The sequence below is a fragment of the Myiozetetes cayanensis genome, unplaced genomic scaffold, assembly GCF_022539395.1.
Source record: "Myiozetetes cayanensis isolate MyiCay16 unplaced genomic scaffold, myiCay2020 scf5-8, whole genome shotgun sequence".
In the NCBI taxonomy this organism is placed as follows: domain Eukaryota; kingdom Metazoa; phylum Chordata; class Aves; order Passeriformes; family Tyrannidae; genus Myiozetetes; species Myiozetetes cayanensis.
This window is the reverse complement of record NW_026087742.1, coordinates 39,792,190-39,811,054: the sequence shown is the minus strand read 5'-3', so window position 1 is coordinate 39,811,054 and position 18,865 is coordinate 39,792,190. Positions and strand designations below refer to the sequence as shown.

The 18,865-nt window shown below is 36.8% G+C and overlaps 1 protein-coding gene across 4 annotated transcripts in view; it reads right to left on the bottom strand.

Annotated features, from left to right (window-relative positions):
- Positions 1-551: 551 nt before the first annotated feature.
- YAP1 (Yes1 associated transcriptional regulator) overlaps positions 552-18,865 on the bottom strand; it is an 89,465-nt gene continuing 71,151 nt past the window's right edge. For all 4 annotated transcript variants that reach the window (XM_050333270.1, XM_050333272.1, XM_050333271.1 and 1 more), the window contains 3 exons: positions 10,068-10,198; positions 5,971-6,083; positions 552-5,325 (listed from right to left, as the gene is read on the bottom strand). In XM_050333270.1, coding sequence (XP_050189227.1) covers positions 5,087-5,325; positions 5,971-6,083; positions 10,068-10,198 — 483 coding nt within the window. In that variant the 3' untranslated portion in view covers positions 552-5,086. The remainder of the gene's footprint in view (positions 5,326-5,970; positions 6,084-10,067; positions 10,199-18,865) is intronic.

Genomic DNA, 18,865 nt, shown 5'->3' with positions numbered 1-18,865 from the left:
TGAGCCTGGAACACCTGGAACAAATATCCTGCTTTGCAGTAATACAGTCTATTTATGGCTGCCTCAGAAGGTCACTCATACTTCAACTACTGCAATATGTCACCACTTTATAAATGAGAGTGATATCAGCAAATAAAATAGGTGCCTTATCCTTCCTGGGCACTGGCTTTCTAATCCCAGGTGCAAGGTGCGATGTTAGGCTTAAATTTAAAGGACCTGGGTGACTAAAGCTGGCTATGAACTCAGGAGTACAAGACAAAATGACATAAGCATCAAGCCCTGGACCCTTAATTAATAAAACACAAATGCACTGAATTTCACAGGGTTGGGGCATTTTGGTGCTGAATAGTAGTAACTCTGGAACTGCTAAATGCAAATAGTGTACGACTTTGGCCATTACAAATTGCACTTCATTAAAAAAAACCCACTTTTCAGAATTTCTCTTTTACAGAAGGTCAAAATTAATGAATCCTGTCAAGATATTTTAAACTAAAATCTTCAGGTACTTTCAAAGTATGTCATTAAGTATTTCACAATTCATAAGTCAAAACTTGGAAATTAGTGTCTTTATTGATAGTCTGCCACAAATTAATGCATAAACTTAGAGTTAGCCAAAAATGTATCTGCCATCTGAACACGGCAAGCATATCTGCAAAAACTGGATGCTTTCAGATAATCAGATGTTCTGTTACCAGCTCTCATTATAGTGCTGAATGCAACTAAGAATTGTTTTACACAAGCTGCCTGATGCTCAGCAGAAGAACTGTCTCTTCATTATTGCAAGCACACAGAGATGTCTACTTTAATGTTAAGCCTTCACTGACATTAGTGGGACTCATTTGTCTCTCAGGTGAGCTTGCATGCCATGTTTGCAGGACTGGAGTTTATGACTACAAAAGCAGTGACAAAGGGGACAAGAACAGATGCATTACAGTAGGCATTCTAACAATCCAATGCATCTACCTTACTGAAGGAAATCATATCTTTACATACCACTGAATGTGTAAAAACAAACAAAGAAGTTTAAGCACAAAGTATATATTTATAACAAATAAAACAACTGAAAAAGTATTACATAAAGAAAAAATAATGTAACAGAATGTACTTAAGTACCTAGCTTACAGTCATGCTTGTATCTAAAAATAACATTGGTAAGTAATATATATAATTTTGGACATAATTCTCTAACATACAACATGATTCTGTGATTCTAAATGTGGAGAGTACTTTTTCCAAGATACAGAACACAAATTATTTTACACAGGCACACCTGTTAATTTGTATAAAAAACATGCTTTTAAGTGAAAAGGTCACTGTAGTACTAATTTACCATGTAGTGTTAATCATGTTGAAATTGTCTCTTCTCCTTTTGCATTGGTGAGCGCCAACACTGAATGGTACAATATTTGATCCATGTGGTTTACTGACACTGCAACCTGTTTCCAAGCAGTAGCCCTGCCTGGGTGTTAACAGTACAGTACTGTACAGCCCCATCTGTCTGCATATAGTGTATTTATAACTAAAAGCTATTACAATTATTACAATGATTTCTGTTTCAATATATACAACAGTATAAAATACTACCCAAAACACTTTTGCATTTCAAACAATTTTAACCACTTCATCAAACAATGCATTTGCAGAATTAAAAAAAAAAAACAACAAACAAACCCAAATTAATGTTGATTGCCAACAGTACAGCATCTCTATGGTACGTTTCCTAATAAATGAGAGAACGGAAATGTCTTATAATCAATTAAAATAAGTATCACAAAACATAATTAATGTTAGAGCAGTTCAAGGATTCCCAGTTTGTCAGTATCTACCCTAAGCAGTGCTACCCAAATACAGTATAAGCCATTTAGTGTTTCTACAATGAGAATAAAACATTCAAATATTAAAGCTGCGACAAACACACAAAAGCAAGGAAAGGAAATTTGTTCTGTACTCATTTCTGTTGTTGCAAGGTACAGCGTGTCAGGAGTTTGCACTCGGTGCATCATATCTGGTTGTGTGTACAGACTGGGGAATGAGAGGCTGGAGGGCAGTGCTGCAGAAAAGGACTTGGGTGTCCTGGTTGACAGCAACTTGAACGTGAGTCATTGTGCCCTGGCAGCCAGGAGGGCCAACCCTGTCCTGGGGGACATCAGGCAAAGCACCGCCAGTCGAGGGAGGGAATTGTCCCGCTCTGCTCTGCACTGGGGAGGCCTCACCTTGAATATTGTGTGCAGTTTTGGGCACTGCAATATAAAAAAAGATATTGAGCTCTTAGAGAGCGAGGGCCACGAGGATGGTGAAGGGACTGGATGGGAAGTGGCTGAGGTCACTTGGTTTGTTCAGCCTGGAGAAAAGGAGACTGAGGAGAGACCTCATTATGGTCTTCAACATCCTCATGAGGGGAAGTAGAGAGACAGGTACTGATCTCCTCACTCTCGTAACAAGTGACAGGACCCAAAGGCCTGAAGTTGTGTCAGGGGAGGTTTAGGTTAGATATCAGGAAAAGTTTGTTCATGCACAGGCTTCCCAGGGAAGCGGTCACAGCATCAAGCCTGAGTTCAAGAAGCATTTGTACAGCACTCTCAGGCATGTGGTGTGATTTTTGGGGTGTCCTGTGCAGGGTCAAGAGTTGGACTTGACGATCTTGATGGGTCCCTTCCTGCTCAGTATATTCTATGGTCCTGTATGAGCTATGATACCTGGAGATAACTGTGGAAGACAACTGAAATGGAATCAACTCTGACTTTCCTTGCTGTTGTGGTTTTATGTCAGACCATTCAAGTTATAACAACTTAGTGTCCTTTTTTTTTCCTCTCCTGAAGGGAGTGAGAGAGAAGAACTCATAATAAAGTTGCAAAAATGCTACTAAAATCCCTACCTTGGACACAATACACTGCTTTAGGAGCTACTGTGTCATTGCACAATGTAAGTGGCCTATTGATCGCTGAAGTATTGGTGTAGCAGAATATATTTGTCATTGTGGATGTGTTTTAAAAATTGGTATTTTAAAAACGTGCTTGTATCCCATAACAAGCCACAAAATTTTGTGTTTTTCAAACACTAATATCCTTATGTAAGATAGTAAGTGTACATTTGTAGTGGCAAATTTCAAATCTCTGCCTCTGCTGCTCCAGTTTTTAAAATGAACTTGGTTCAGAGTCTCTGTTCTTTACATCATCCTAAAACAGAACTATTTCTGAAGCGTAAAAAAAATCAAATGGCAATGATAATATCTGGGGGTTTTTTGTGTGTTTTGCTGATTCATTTCTAAGTTGAAAAATAATCAATGTCTTAAAAAAAAAATAAAAAGCAAAACAATAAAACCCCAAAAATCCCTCCTCAGGAGTAGTCCCTGCTAAGTGAGATTTTTTTTCAAAACCAAGTTACATGCTTACAGTATCTTTATAGTCATGTTATACACCCTTGAAAATAAAGGCTCATGTTGAGAATGGTGACAGGCCCTTAATTATAGAGGTGTTAACTGGTGACACTGTTTTTCATCAAAAAAAGCCCAAAAGTCCCACAAAAATTCATAGCTTATATTGAAAGTTTGATTCATGCTCATTTTGTTCATTTAAAAATACTCTTTGGAAACTTGTGTCAACTCCTGCAGACAACTCAGTGATACATCTTTTCCTGTTAAAATAAAGATAATTCATATTCACCTCTACCCCATGCTAAGCTCTACTACTAATATACACTTCATTACCTGCTCATGTCACCATCTAACACATATCTTTACATTCTTCTACATATAGTGTCCAGGGCTTATTTTTCACCAAACAGCATTCGATAAATATTACATTTAGAAGTTTCAATTGAGAATTTTTTGGTGTTCTAGCCTTTTCATTGCAACGCATAGTGACATTAAGGGTTCAGACTTTTTGTCCATGCTAACTTAAGAGAAATTTTTCACCAATTTTTTCCCATTAAGGATTTTAAAATCTAAACTCACTTAGAGATCAAAACTGAAAACCAGAAGAGAGATTAGATGCATGTAATTTTAAAATGGTTTCTGCTACTTTAAAATGCATTTAAAAATTGTACATACAACACAGTATTTTAACTTTTACATTGCTGTTACCAGATTCTAATTCATAATCTTGCAAATATACACGAAAAATAAGCCACTGGTCATAAATTCTAATGATTACATTCAAAACTAGCCTTTAAAAAAATAAAAAAGTTACAGGCAAAACATACTGGTTTATGTACTCACTAGCTTATCAGGCTACAATAGGCATGTTTTAAGTATAAAAAAGCAGACAATTCAGATTTAAATAAGACTGTGTGAAATCAGAAGAAAAACGTAGATTTCACTATTAAAAAAACCCCAAGAACACCTATAATTACTTCCCATCCTACAGCTACAGTTAAACCAACTAACAAAAATAATCAAAGTATTGTTGACAAACGAAAGTTAGGCTAGAGTATGTGGCAACAATCGAAGTTCATATATGTTTCTATGTAAAATGACTCATGATTTACTATAACATATGAACAAGAGCACTTCATGACTAATGAAAGAGCTACTAGTAGAAACATTTAATGCCAAACAGTCTTCAGCCCTCCTTTAAGTTGTATCTCCAAATCAGTATTGACTTCTTTTGACCAGATACATCATTTTTGGCTTGTCACCCGAGTATGTCATGTTTTACCACTTGTCACAGGCAGCAGGAGACAACTAGCTAAGCAAACTACAAGCAGTGACATGCAGAAATTAACTCTCAAGTCTGAGTACTTAGATAAAATGATATGCAAGCGCACACTAGGACAGAAGGAATGGCATTCGTTATCCAAATAGGCTCATCATCCCTCCCCACCCCCCTTGAACAGTAGTTGCAACAGCAATAGAAAAAAAACAAGATGTCTGTTCTTCAGAGTCAACTGTGGAAAAAAGTCAGCAATATATAACAGCAGCGATGGACAAGGAAGAGCAAACTGAAAGAATCTTGTTGAGTATTTGTTCATTTACTTTTTCTGAACACAAGCCAAAGTGTGCCACACTGGCTTGTTCTGAACTTCAGATACAGATGTCCTAATCTCCTTAGATCCTTCACAGATTTAGAATTCAGTCTCCCTGAGGCCCCTATAACCAAGTAAGAAAACTCTCTTTATCTAGCTTGGTGGCTGCCAAGACAGATTCCATGTCATTAAGGATGTCAGAGCTCAAAGCCTCTTGCAGACTTGGCATCAGTTCTTCTCCTTCTATATTCATCCCATCTCCTTCCAGTGTCCCAAGGTCCACATTTGTCCCTGGAATGGCTTCAAGGTAGTCTGGGAAACGGTTCTGATGGGATGGTATGTTACTTTGGCCGATACTGTCACCTAGTTATAACACAAAGTAAAATGGATATTAAATATACTGGAAGTACCAAACCTATAATTTAACAGGACAACTGGTTAAAGGTTAATCATGTACCTCTTGCATTATACAAATAATGTGATTCATAGAAATCCATCACAAAACCCAAAGGTAACTTCAGTGCATGAAGATGTACAAAGAACATGCCTTTGTTTCAAACCTTCATCTACACAATCCAAATCTCTTCAGGTCTTTGATGTCATTTAGTATAATTTGATTTTTACATTTAAAGGAAAAAGACAATACTGAATCAAATACAGTTTTGGAGTAGTATTAACAACACTGGACGAGGTAGTATTCTTAGCTCTGAATAAAAAATATTACTTTAAAAAGCAAATTCCTTATAACACTCAAATTCCTTATAACAATAGGACTGATACTGTTCATGAGCAATCTCCCATCCTTCCAATACAGTTGATCACAAATATGTTTTTTATCAAATCTAACCATAATATTTCTATTACAGAAATAGGGGAAATAGAAATAATAGAAAAAGGTAGAAAAACAATGCAATAAGTATCACAATTTCTCAGAGTTGCTTGTTTTCATTGCAAATGGATACAAGTATATTAGGAAAACATGCGTTAAAAATGAACACAAAACCAGACCTGTATCCATCTCATCAACACTGTTCAGGAAGTCATCTGGGGTTCTGGGCACACTGTAACTGCTCATGCTAAGTCCACTATCTGTGCTTTCATCTCTGGAGTGATATGTTCCACTGTAACAGAAGATAGGGAGAAAAAAAATTAGGGTTTCTGAAGAAAAACAGAGGGTTATTGAAGAAAATAAAATAGATGGTTGTTTTCAACCAATTCAAAGGCTTTGGAAACACTGCTGTCCTGAGAAATGCTCTACTAAAAAACCTGAAGCCTTTGTCTGGGTGAGACGCCTGTGTTGTATTTTATGCAGACCTTTTCCAATTAAAACCATATTATTTAGATTCAATTTAACTTGATGAGAGCATACTCAAGTAGCTTTAAGAAACTGCCTACTTGTGTTCTGCATAATTTTAATCTTTTCACACCCACCCACAGCTAAAACCATTGGAAGCATATCAGATAGTTTGTAATGATTATTAAAAAAATAATAATAATGATAGTTCACCCTTTCATGCTCCCATAAGGATAAAAAAAAATATTTCTAACTACTAATGTCCCCATGTTTAATCAACCACTGAAGTATATTTTTAGGTCGCTGCTGTTATAAATAGTTGGAACTCCTTTAGCAGTTCTTCAATTGCTTCCCACTGCTGCATTACTACTTGTTCAGTCACACATGTCAAGGCAAGAGAGTGCCCTAATATAAATCAATTACTGGTACAGAAGCCATCCTGTAAACAAACCCTACTCAGAATGATCCTGTTGACAGAACAGTTAACCAAACTGATGGCATGGGGCCTTACACGCACTCACTTTCTTACTGTCATCTTACTGCCAGCGCAGCGAGCAAGACCAAGAAAGCACAGTGGGAAATTTGGGATGGGGTGGGGAAGCTGGCTAGCGTATTGAGTTTACACAGCAAGGTTTTGGTAGCAAGGGGTCTGCAGGGATGTTCGCTGTGAGAAGGCACCAGGAGCTGATCCGACATCTGACCCAGCTGGTTCCAGCTGCCCAAGGCTGAGCCCATCAGTGACAGTGGTGCTACCTTTGTGGTAACATATTTTAAAAAGAGTAAAAATGCTGAACAGACGGGAGAGAGGAGTGAGATTATGTCAGAGAAACAGCCCTGCAAGCACCAAGGTCAGTGCAGAAGGAAGGGGGGCAGGTGCTGTAGATGCCAGAGCAGAGATTTCCCCTGCAGCCCAAGGTGCAGACCATGGTGAGGCAGCTGTGCCCCTGCAGCCCATGGAGGTAACATGATGGAGCAGAGATCTACCTGCAGCCCCTGGAGGACCCTGTGTTGGAGCAGGTGGGCATGCCCTGAAGAAAGCTGCAGTCCCATGGAGAGCCCAAGTTGGAGCAGGCTCCTGGCAAGAGCTCCAGCCTGTGGAGAGGAGCCCATGCCGGAGGAGGTCTGCTGGCAGGAGCTGTGGCCTGCATAAGCAGTTGCAGGAGCATAACACTACCTCCCTTCCCCTGCATCTCCTAATATCTAGTCTTCACAAAGTATTTTACAAATCTATACTTCTTCAGGTTGGGGTAGCATTCACTGAGAATCCTTACTGATTTTCCAGCCTGCACACTAAGTGAAGATCAACCTCATTTACTGTTCTAATTAGCATCTGAAGACATACTGATACTTCTCATAACAGGCTTGTGAAGTATTAAGTATATGCCTTTTTATTAAGCATGAAGAACCAAAATGATGATGAACAGCTATTCAACAGTGGATGCCAGTAGAATGCCACAAGACATATAAATATATATGTATTAGATTTCATGAGGACATCTTTACTGTGCAAGAAAGGAACCTAACATTTCTTTACTGTTAAATCATAAATATTTCTCTTTTTTAGATTGATTTAAAAATAGAATCACCACACATTTGATACAATCCTAATAAATAAACTATTTAAAACTTCTGTGAAAAAATATGCTGGTTTACTTTATGGGACAAAATACTAAAAACAGAACTGAGGCTATGCTGAACTAAATCACTTTAGTGGAGAACGCTTTTTGGCTGCTGCTCTCACACTTGGAATGTCCAGCACTTCACTTCAAATCACTCCTTAATACACATTTCCTCTTTCTTCCACAAGGATTTCTTCATTTAGTAGTCATGCCACCCAAAATTACCACATTCAACTAAACAGCATTACCCAAAATAGAGTGGATTCTTCTTCAACTAATAGCTATTAAAATATGTGTATACGAAAGAAGAAATAACCAATTTAGGAGTTAAACAGAGAATTACCATACTACCAATATAAATCTAGCACATAAAAATATATGAACAGTGTGGTAAATCAAAAGGTGAAATAGTCTAATAAAATCTGCATTGCTGAATGACCCCTTCAAAAAAATCAAATATGCCACAATGACAGGAAGTACTGAAGATAGCAGGCAGAAGATTAGTCTCTGTAAATGAAAACACTACTGCACATTTTCTTAAACTGCTCCAGTGCAGCGATTATTTTCTGAGATTCTTTTTTTTTTTAAATGATTCTATTATACAAGCAGTGGACTACCTAAACTTCAGGGCCTAAAATTAGGACTGTCTCACCAGGAACTTTATATACAGCCTATAAAGATAGAAAGAAGTATTTCCCTAAGTCTGAAGTTTAACATAAGGAATACCAACAAGAACTTTAAGCAAAACTACTGGGCTGCTGTATCTAGTTCAGGACAGCAAAGCATTTTCACAAACGTCCTTTCTTAAAAATCTCTTTCCCATACCCATATGACAAAATTAAATGAGGTGATGAACATACAGTAACCTAGAAGAAGACAATGCTCAGATCAAAATGCAAATTAAAATATTCTGAAGTCAAGTCAAGTACACATTTTTCATATTTTGTGTGGGGTAAGGGCTACAAAAAAACCCCCACAAACCCAGTCAAACCTATAGCAACTAGGCAAGCAGTATCTGTTTGCACTTTACAGTAAATATCAACCTGCCATGAAATTACAAAACATGAATTTGCTCTTTGTAGCTTTTGCCCTGTTTGTACCTAATGGCAAAGATCCATCCGTTTATATTTCATGTGTATTGACTCACAATGGATAAACTCCATCAGCCCATTGCTGTGGCCATTTGAAACCTGAAGATGCATTTCTTTCAGAAAACAGGTTTTGAAGATGTAAGGACCTGTAAGGACCTGTATGTATGATGGCAACAGCCTTCCAAAAATTCAAGCTAGTATGTTACTATAACACATCAAGACCGTCATCTCTCTACTGAGGCTTCTTATAGGAGAGCAGGCAAGGTTTAACATTTCTTGTCCTTTCTGCTCCTTAGGACAAGACCAGCACAGTTGCAGCTCACATGAGATCTCAGGATGAATTCCATTGGAGGATAATTTTTTGTTAGAGGGAGGGATTAAGTTTTCCAGTCATATTTATCTGTGTAGGAGATAAATTTTCCTGAAGGGATTACCCGAAATACACATATCACTTATCTCAAGCTCCAGCAGTTTTTCCAGAGTTGTAATGTTTAGTATGAAGCATTTGCAAGCTGTAATTTGAACAGTATTTCCAGCAAAACAAACACTCCAACTCAGAGGGAATAAGGAAGAAGTTACATGAAAACTGGTGTATATTTTAAAATTCTAAATCTTGAATTAAAATACCCACTTCAAAATAATACAGTGTTTAAAATGAAACATGCCACTATTTGCAGACCTAACATTAACAGAGTAAAAATACTGCTAAATACTTGAAGTGGAGGGAAGGGGTGAATGGAGAAACTTTCAAAATTAACCTCAAGGTGTAGTCCTAAATGTGCCTCACAGTTCATTTGATCTCACAGCAAGCTATTCACAAATTCTTTGAGTCAGTAATTTGAAATGACTGTTAGTCAACAGATTATGCAGAGGCAAACATGTTATGACTTTGAATAAAAACCTTCCTACAAGTCTGAACAGACTACTTCCTCCCACAGGAGACAGCTTTTAATCCTCAACTTTTACTAGACTTGCCATTTAAGGAAAGATTCATTTACAGCTGTGGCTCTTGGCACAGACAGATGTTCAAAATAAACTATTACATGTACCAAACAGAATTTTAAATCAAATTTTTTTTCTCTAGTAGCTACTCCTACAAACCTGTTAAGAAAGGGATCAGAACTATTTGTAGTCATTGTTCTCAGTTCCTGAGACATTCCAGGAGATGACACAGGGTTTTGAGATCCACCGTCCTGTTCCATTGTTGGAAGCTGGCTACGGAGAGCCAATTCCTAAAACAGCAGGAGGGGGGAAAAGAGAGATCATGTTAGGCATTTGAATGCACTTTTCAGATACACAGACACATGACATTATAGATAATTGATGCTTTTACTGCTTCCAGTTACATGAGTTAAATGAAAGTAAGTTTCTGAGGACAAAGCAAGACTCTGTCCTGGCTTCAATGACAATGCAAGTTCCACCAGTAATGCCCAGCATTACAAAGACTGCATTGAAAATGTATTTATGGATACAAATATCTGTATATTTACATAAATATTTTGTAGTTCATTTCAGTATCTTTTTGCTAAGTATATTCTTAAGACCAAAAAAAAAGAATTGCTAATACTATTTGACCCCAAAGGTATGTCTGTCTACCTCTACCGATTAGCACTTTTTCCTCATTTCTCTTAAATTCTGATTCAGTCTCTCGTTTCCTTTGTACCTTTCTTGTTTCAGTCAGCAAACTTTCAAGTCTTCCCCATTCACTCTTCCTGTTTGAGGCATGCATTTTAAAATTTCTGACTGATCAAACCTATTTGATTTGTCTCACAAATAAATCCCAAAGCTCTTTAAATTCCTAGTAATTTCTTCATAAAACTTAAGACACTGCTATTCTAAAGTTACAAACCTAGATTACATATACATTTTTGCACATCTGACTGTTCACCAGCTTGAATCAAACCATCCATAAAGCTTGTCATTAGTAATTAATGAAAATAAGTTTTAACATAAAATAGGTGAAATTAAAGGTGGATGGAGTCAAGCAGCACTTTATGCAATTTCCAGTGACCCCTCTCCCCCTTTTTAAACAAGTAATCAATGAGTTAAATGTGAAAGAAAAAATAATCATTTTCTTCAAGCAACTCTCCTAAGACATCATCAATGGCTCACCATGACTGAGTTTTATTAATGTAAAGACTGGTAAATAAATCTATTGACTATCTTGTTACCATTATTAGTAGTAGGTGATTTCCAGGTTGTGCCTGGAAAGGTAATCTCAGGCAAAACCAATCTTGTCAGTCTTGACAATACTCAATATTTCTCACTTGTAAAGTGAGAGGTCTTCAAAAATTCTCAATGACAAGAACTACTGTACTGTACACTTTCAAAATATAAAAAATAACCTTTCTCCAATTCTTCTTCAAAGTGATTTCTTTTTAAAAAAAATTTAAGGTTATTTTAATTTCCAGCAGACTGTGCTGAATATCGAATGCTTCCCTCCTGTCTGGTTTTTTTCTTTTCTAACCTGCATATGCTTCACTCCCATTACTGTGGATTATTATTACATATCCCTTTAATACCAAGTTTTATGTCTTGTACAGGGAGATTTTCTCACTACACTTGTAGGTCATCGCAGAAAGTGTACAAACATAGCACTGGTTTTCGTGTTCATCACACCCAACCACCTACTTCAAGTAAATCCAGTCCCCTGCTTACCACTACTTACTTTGCCACTGTTCTAATAAACAGTAATAATGCTCCTTCCCCATTTTCAGATCACACAATGCTAGGCACCTTTTAATTATTTATAAAGGTTTATCCATACAATTTTCATTTGTTTATGTAATAAACACAAGTGGAAAAGCCTATATAATGAGGTCTTACTTCATAGCTAAGTTTACAAACTTGTATCAGTCACAAATTACCTGATATACAGGTAAATGGACTAAATTTTCTAAATTGATTAAATCCATTTAGAAAAAAACCCGAAAAGTCTTCATTCCTGGAATGCTTCCCAAAAAGTGATCTGAAGAAGGCAGAAGGTTTTAAAACAGTCATTGCAGAGACGGTTCAAAAACTACTCACTCACATGCTCTGTCCTTTTCCCCTTCTCTCTTGGTTTGATCTATACACTGCAGCTTTATTTCCTTGAGCTGCAGTCCCTGACTAGGATGAAGAGGAGGAGCCAAAAGTGCTGAAGAGGCTTAATCATACACCAGTGCCACAAAGAGTAGTAACAAAGCAAAACCTACATGGACTCATTTCTGTATGTGATGCACTAAAGTGACATTGCGTCTCACTGTGTGGTAGGCCTGGTCTTTCCAAGCAGCACTGCCTCCTGATTCAATAGTTGAGAGAGTGAGAGAAAGAGAGAAGAGAAAATCCACACATGTCCCCTTTTCAAGAGCTATTGACAACAGGAGAGAAAAAAGCCACAAATTCTTTTCTGTTAATCACATTTCACTGAAGGTCCACTAAAAAGAGTTGTATTAAGCCAGGAGAGACAACTGTATTTTGCCTATTCTGTGGCACGTACAATGTAGTCCAACTAGTATTTTTAAAATTAGTATTACTTTTACCCTTGTTTCAACAACACTGCTAAAAATGTAAAACTACAACTATTTTTAATTATTTATAAGTAGCATTACTGATACTTATTTAGGAGTCAGAAGCATTTTCCCTTTGAAAGAATGTTATTACATTAGCCATTTAAGTAATACATTTATGTCATTCTGGGAGTCTAAAAGAGAAAAGAATTACCAAAAAAGATGAGCTATTCAGAAACAAGTACACAGCAATTTTAAATCATTATGTAAGATCAGCAGTTTCCTGCAAGCCCTAAAGAGTGTATTAAGACTATTTTTCCTAAAAGGTGCATGTAATGGAAACTGAAGTTGTGTTGCTTGAAGAATGGTCTTTTCATTTCTCCTTCTTTATAAAACTGATTTGCAATAAAAAAAGTAATGTGTTTCCTATACTTAAAAAAAAATGTATGGAAGGGTACAAGCCTCTCCCAGCTCCAAACAGAGCAATGTGAACTCTAGGCTTTTAGTCCATGTTTAAAATATATCCTTTATTAGAAGTCTGGAGGCAAAAATAAAACCATGACAAAACCCTGGCTTAGATTTCTATAACCTGATCTCATCCTATTTTTGTAAGTATGTCAAATGTTTTTTAAGTACCTCTGGGAAAAGATTAGTATTCCTATTGTTAACACAAAAACTGAATTTTTGTTAGTACAAAAAGACCAAAATGATCTGTCATCTCTTAAAATAATTTAAAAAATAAGGTCAGCACTGTGTAGTTTATCTGGCTCACCTTATCCATGTTTTTTTGTCATAATTGCATACAGATTAAGTGTTACATGCAGTTCCAAGGTCATTCACACCATGTCCAAAGTAACTTTATAAAAATACCTTTTTCAGAGCATTTTTATCTTCATGTGCTTTTGAGGAAAAGTAGATGACTCCCTTGTGCAACTCATCATCATATTCTTACTGTATCAAACATATGATACGCTACTCAATTTGAACTGATATATGCTTTTAATCGGTTTTATAAATTTACTTTAAGAGTGTCAATTGCAACATTTCTGCCCCCAGTCACTGCTTGACTATCAAATTTTCCACAAGCTTTCCTGTCATATGAGAGAAGTTTTAGGGGAACGACAAGACCACAACACTTATAGACACACTTAGAGCACCAGTTTCTTCTTCCTATTAAATGTTTGCATTCTTGTGATGGCCACAGAGTTACAGCACATATAGAAAAGAAATAGGGAAGACACACAGACAGATGAAGACAAATGAACTCAGCAATGACAAATTATGCAATTTTGAAGAGTAAGGGGGAAACATACCATTCAGTGTTGCAACTGTGAAAACCAGCAAAATTAATTTAAGAGGTGATACTCACAGAGTGATAATTAATTCTATTGTATACACCTAGAAAAGAACTCAATGCTATGTAGAGCACGACGAGCGCAGATAGGGCAGCATAAAATGGAATAGACTTTTTTAATGGAAATCTGGCTTCCTGTCTGATTTTGCAGTCCTTTGCTGTGCCCCTGCTTCATATTCCTCTTAGGGTATAAAGCAATAGCAATAGCTTTATACCCTCTCAGTAGTTATCTGCCCCTGGCTCCACAGCACTACACCTGCCCTGCTGAAGTGTTTCGAAGCTCCCTGTCAGCAGGAGTCAGAAATCACGAAGGCCAAGCACAGCTGAATGGCCTCCCTCTACCGCTTGTTATTCATGGCTATCTCATACTCGGTCAGCATGACCTGTATCTTCTGCTGCCCAATTGCTTTAGCAGTGCTTGTGTGATTAAGTTTCGCAACTTGCAAGCACTACTGGTGACTCTAAGAAACCCTCTGCAGTGAGCTACAACTCCTATGTGTCCTGAAGAAATTAGAGGCATAGGCAATGAAGGCAGTTCTGTTTTACTCTATAGATTTCAAGACAAGGTGTTTATCCATAAAGATCTACACTCACAAGTAAACGATACAATTATTTTGTGTTATATATCTGTAAAGCTTAGGTGTTGCAAGTCCAATCAAGGGCTTCTGAATTTTCAAATTACTGATATAACACAAATATCTTTCCTACTGGGTATCTTCCATCTACTGATGCTCATCAGCTTCCACTTAAACCAACAGCATATGAAACTCAAACTCACCACAAGAACTAATAAGGTTTCACTCAGATCTATGATTTTCAATAAGGAAGCTACACTGTTTCAGGATCTGAATAACATTTAAAGCATTTAGTTCCCAAGATGCCTGAACAACAGTAATGTTGCTTTAGCAGTAAAACTGGCTGAATCCCACATTTTGTATACTTTGATGGCAGTCAGCATACACTGACCCCCCATCCTCCAATTCAGCCACACAAGACTCCCTTTCAACAGCTCAGTTTCACTCTTCTTATTTATGTCCAATCATGTATTTTAAGCAGTACCTTAGTGCATGTTCCTCAGAAATGCCAGAGACTTCAACAATAATGAGGTCAAGGAACATCTCCATAATTTCTACAGGACATCACACTTCAAGCTGAAATCCTCGATGCTTTGACAAAACTATCGTATTTATTTCACAGTGTTTAGAAGCAGCAGAGTTTGTTAGTCAGGGCAAAGAAAGATCTCGATTTCTTAATCACTGTGGGTCAACACAGTGGGCAACTCCAAAGTGACTTTCTACTGATAGTTACAGATGGCCTTTGACTGTGTATTCTTACCCTTCCTTCAGCTGGAACCAGCATTTTTGTATGGCCATACACCAAGACGAATCAGAACACAGAGCGAGCTGAAAAATGATTTTTTCTGATAGATCAGATATTTGATCTATCTTGCAGTGTAGCCATACCAGTGCTTCAGTTAATAGATTATGCAAAAAGGATGTTAAATACTTCCTGTTCTGCCAGCTTATTATTTATGGCAATCACTGGCAGACATCTTAAACTGCTGCAGTTCAGTTTGCCAGAGTATGTCTACCAGACCTCTCAGCAAGAAGTCATTTTATTAAGAAGCAAATACTTTGCTTAAAAAAATAACCACACAACTCCTCAGCTGTGGTCTTTAGCCCCTGTTTAGGCTGTCTCTAGCCAGCTGGCTAAGTCTTTTTGTGAATTAATTTCTGAAGTCACGGCACTGCATAGGTGTGCTGCGTTACGTGTAAGCCTCATGGTGCTCTGTAACAAAGCTCTGTGCAACTGATGCTGAGTAAATGATAGGTACTTGATAGATTATCTGAACTAACCTTTAGCTACCTAAAATACAAGTGCTTTCCTAGAATCAAATGCCTATATAAAGATAGTAAGCTAAGACTTGTTATTACATTCTGAATTTACTGCCATAGACTAAAGGAATCAGTTCAATAATAACAAAGATTTTTGGAAGGTAGTCCAGTGAATAACAACAGTTTGTTACCTAATGAAGTCAAATATTCCTGCTAACTATAGCATATCAACAGTTCAATGAAAGCTGAGATAAATAAATGCATACAAAGTTGATTTTTGCTTCCTTGGAATCTTATGGTATTATATATGCTGCTCTTCTTCCTTATCTTCATCACAGTTCTCTAGTAACAATTTCTGTCCACTGTGCTAGAGAAACATCTAACAAAACTTAAACCACAAGGGATAAAGCAAAACTTAGCAGTAGTAAAAAGAGCTATCAAGCAATTAAAACCCAACAAAAGGGTCACAAATAATACCTGTTGTTTTCCGTAAAACTTCCAGCCTCACTAACATCATGGAAGTTCCAGGAGTACAGAATTCAAGACTGCACTTGTTTTAAATGACGCCTTCCTTTCTTTCTAAATGATGTCCCAAATCTGACAGTAACATAGCTTTGAATCAGTGTTCATGCTAAGTGACTGAAAAAAAATCTTTTTTTGAAAAATAACTTATCAGTATTCTAAGAAATTAGTATAACTCAAAAGTTATACTAATTATTAGTATAACTGATTAGAAATGAGTTTGGGTCAACTGGACAGAGAATATGAGAGGTAATTCATAAAATATAAAGGACAAAAGAATAGAGACAATCAAAAGAGAGCACATTCCAGGTACGCAGAACTACCAAGAAAGCAGCACAGAGGTAACAACAGAAAGCCAAGATGGAAAGCACAGCTGAACAGAGTAGCAGGGAATCAGGGCTGTATCTGGTTCTCAGAGATCTCATTTCAGTGCTAGAAACAAGCAGTAGATACAGAATGAGCAAGCATATACATAGGAAACTATCTCATAAATGTCTGTGTAGTAAGCTGATCTTACTATCAAATACCTTGATATTAGCAGCAGATAAATAATAAATCTTCCAGTCTTAGCACAACAAAGTAGTTCGCACAACATCTAAGAATAATGCCATCAGTGCCTCGACATTATTTGCCTCTATTTCTTTCTATCACACACCAGAAGGCAAGAATTCTGTTACTTAATATCTAGTCAACTTTATGACATATACAATAGTTGATTGACATCTGCTCTAGGTGAGACATTGTTGACAATCAGATGCTAACTGCAGAAAAATGGAAGGAAAACTACTGGGGATGGAGAGAAACTCAAATCATTCAATCTCTTAACTATGACAGATAGATATCTTTAAGATTTCATAAATAATTGATAATGAAGAGTGTTAAGTAAATGAACAGATGCTCGGTGTTTTCAAACTTCATGGATGTATCAACAGTTCTTGTTTACACACAGTAAGTCTGAAAATTACAATTTTTGTTACAGATACCTTTGACTTGGACATTTTTAGAATTACAATAAAATCCTCATTCAAACAAGAAGAGTCTCTTACAGTGCTTGCTAAAAAAGATGAAGCTGAGCAATTGTTTACTCTTTCCAGAAGGTGCTAAAGCCTCCATATATAACACCTGGAGTGTCTATGTCACTACAGTACACTACAGTATCATGGCAGAGAGATAAAAAGTGGCAAGGACACTATGGTCACTCAGTACCAAAAAAACCTGACCATAGATAACAGTACACCCATGGTACTGTATCCAGGATACGTGGACAAAAATGTCAAGAAGGAAGAGGATGTTGGGCTAGATGACCTCCACCAGTCCCTTCCAACCTATTTGATTCTGTGATTTAGAAAAGCTCAGAGATCCCATTCAAAGTCAAGGAACATTTCTTGGATTTTTTTATCCATATAAACCAGATATTTCATTAGAGACAAGCTTCAAGAACGCTGGCGTCACAAAATTTCTTTACAAATAAAAGACCTTAGTCTTCCTTGAATTAAGAGCACAGAACATATGAAGATTTTATTTTCAGTATTCCTTAGGAGAACATCTAAAATTTACAAAAGAGAAGCTATTATTCTGTCACCAAGCACAGCTTTATCATCATGAAAGCAGGTAATTCTTCCAAACTTCATTAATTTTATTCAAAAAGAAAGAAAGGATTTGTCAGAAAGAAAAAGCTGACTGAAGAAATGTTCATTCTTTCTACAGATTTTTCACAGATTCATTAGGTCATCTATGACCTGATCAGATGTACAGATAATAATAGCATCGTGGGAGAAGACAGACAATTGTTTCTATAGTACAAGGCCTCAAGAAGCATTTAGAGAACAATTTCCAGAAGCAGTTCTCTAGGCACTTTCTTCCATCTGTGGCTGCTCAATACATTATTGAGGTGACACATGAAAACACAAAAAATACATTTTAGATGATACAACATGAATAATCTAGTATTACAGAACTTTTAAGTTGACATGATTGTCTACTTTTCTATCCAACAGATCACTCAAACCATCTTAACTCATTAACAAATGTAGATTAACAAAACTGATCCCAGGCAGTTGACTATATAGGTGAGCCTGGTATGAAGCTAGTTTAAATGTAACTGCAATCCTGATTTTTGCACAAATCCTTTAATTAGTTCCCATGCCAAAACAGAATGACCACTACATAGGCATTTAATGAATTACCAGTATAGGCCCTTTGAGTTTTTGCAGCTTTTTAGAACTTAAAGCCAGAACTTCAAGAAGTTCCAAAAATCTCATCTTACAGAGTTAAGTATGGAACTGATACCAAAGTTCTCCATTTGCTGCATATTTCTGAGTTGGCTACAGGAAGAAGATACTGTGGATGAATGATCAGTTGTATGACAGGGCTCCAGGCATACAAGAAAACATAGAATACGCTTTTGGCATTCAGTAAGAAAAACATCCCTTCTGAATGACAAAATTATGCCAGAATATGATAAGGTGTTTCCAACTGGTGTGGAGGAACGTCCTCCTTTGTTTATTCTCTTGTATACCCACAATTCTTAAGAATTTTTTTTTCTCCTCTAAAACAGTATCTAATATTGACTGACAAGATCATTATGTGGTTAATGCTCTGTAAATGGATCAAGTTATTACATCTCAATTAAAATGCTTCAGTTTAAGAACTGCACTGGTATTGCCAAACAAGAAAGTATTTTTTCCAGGATGTCAGCAC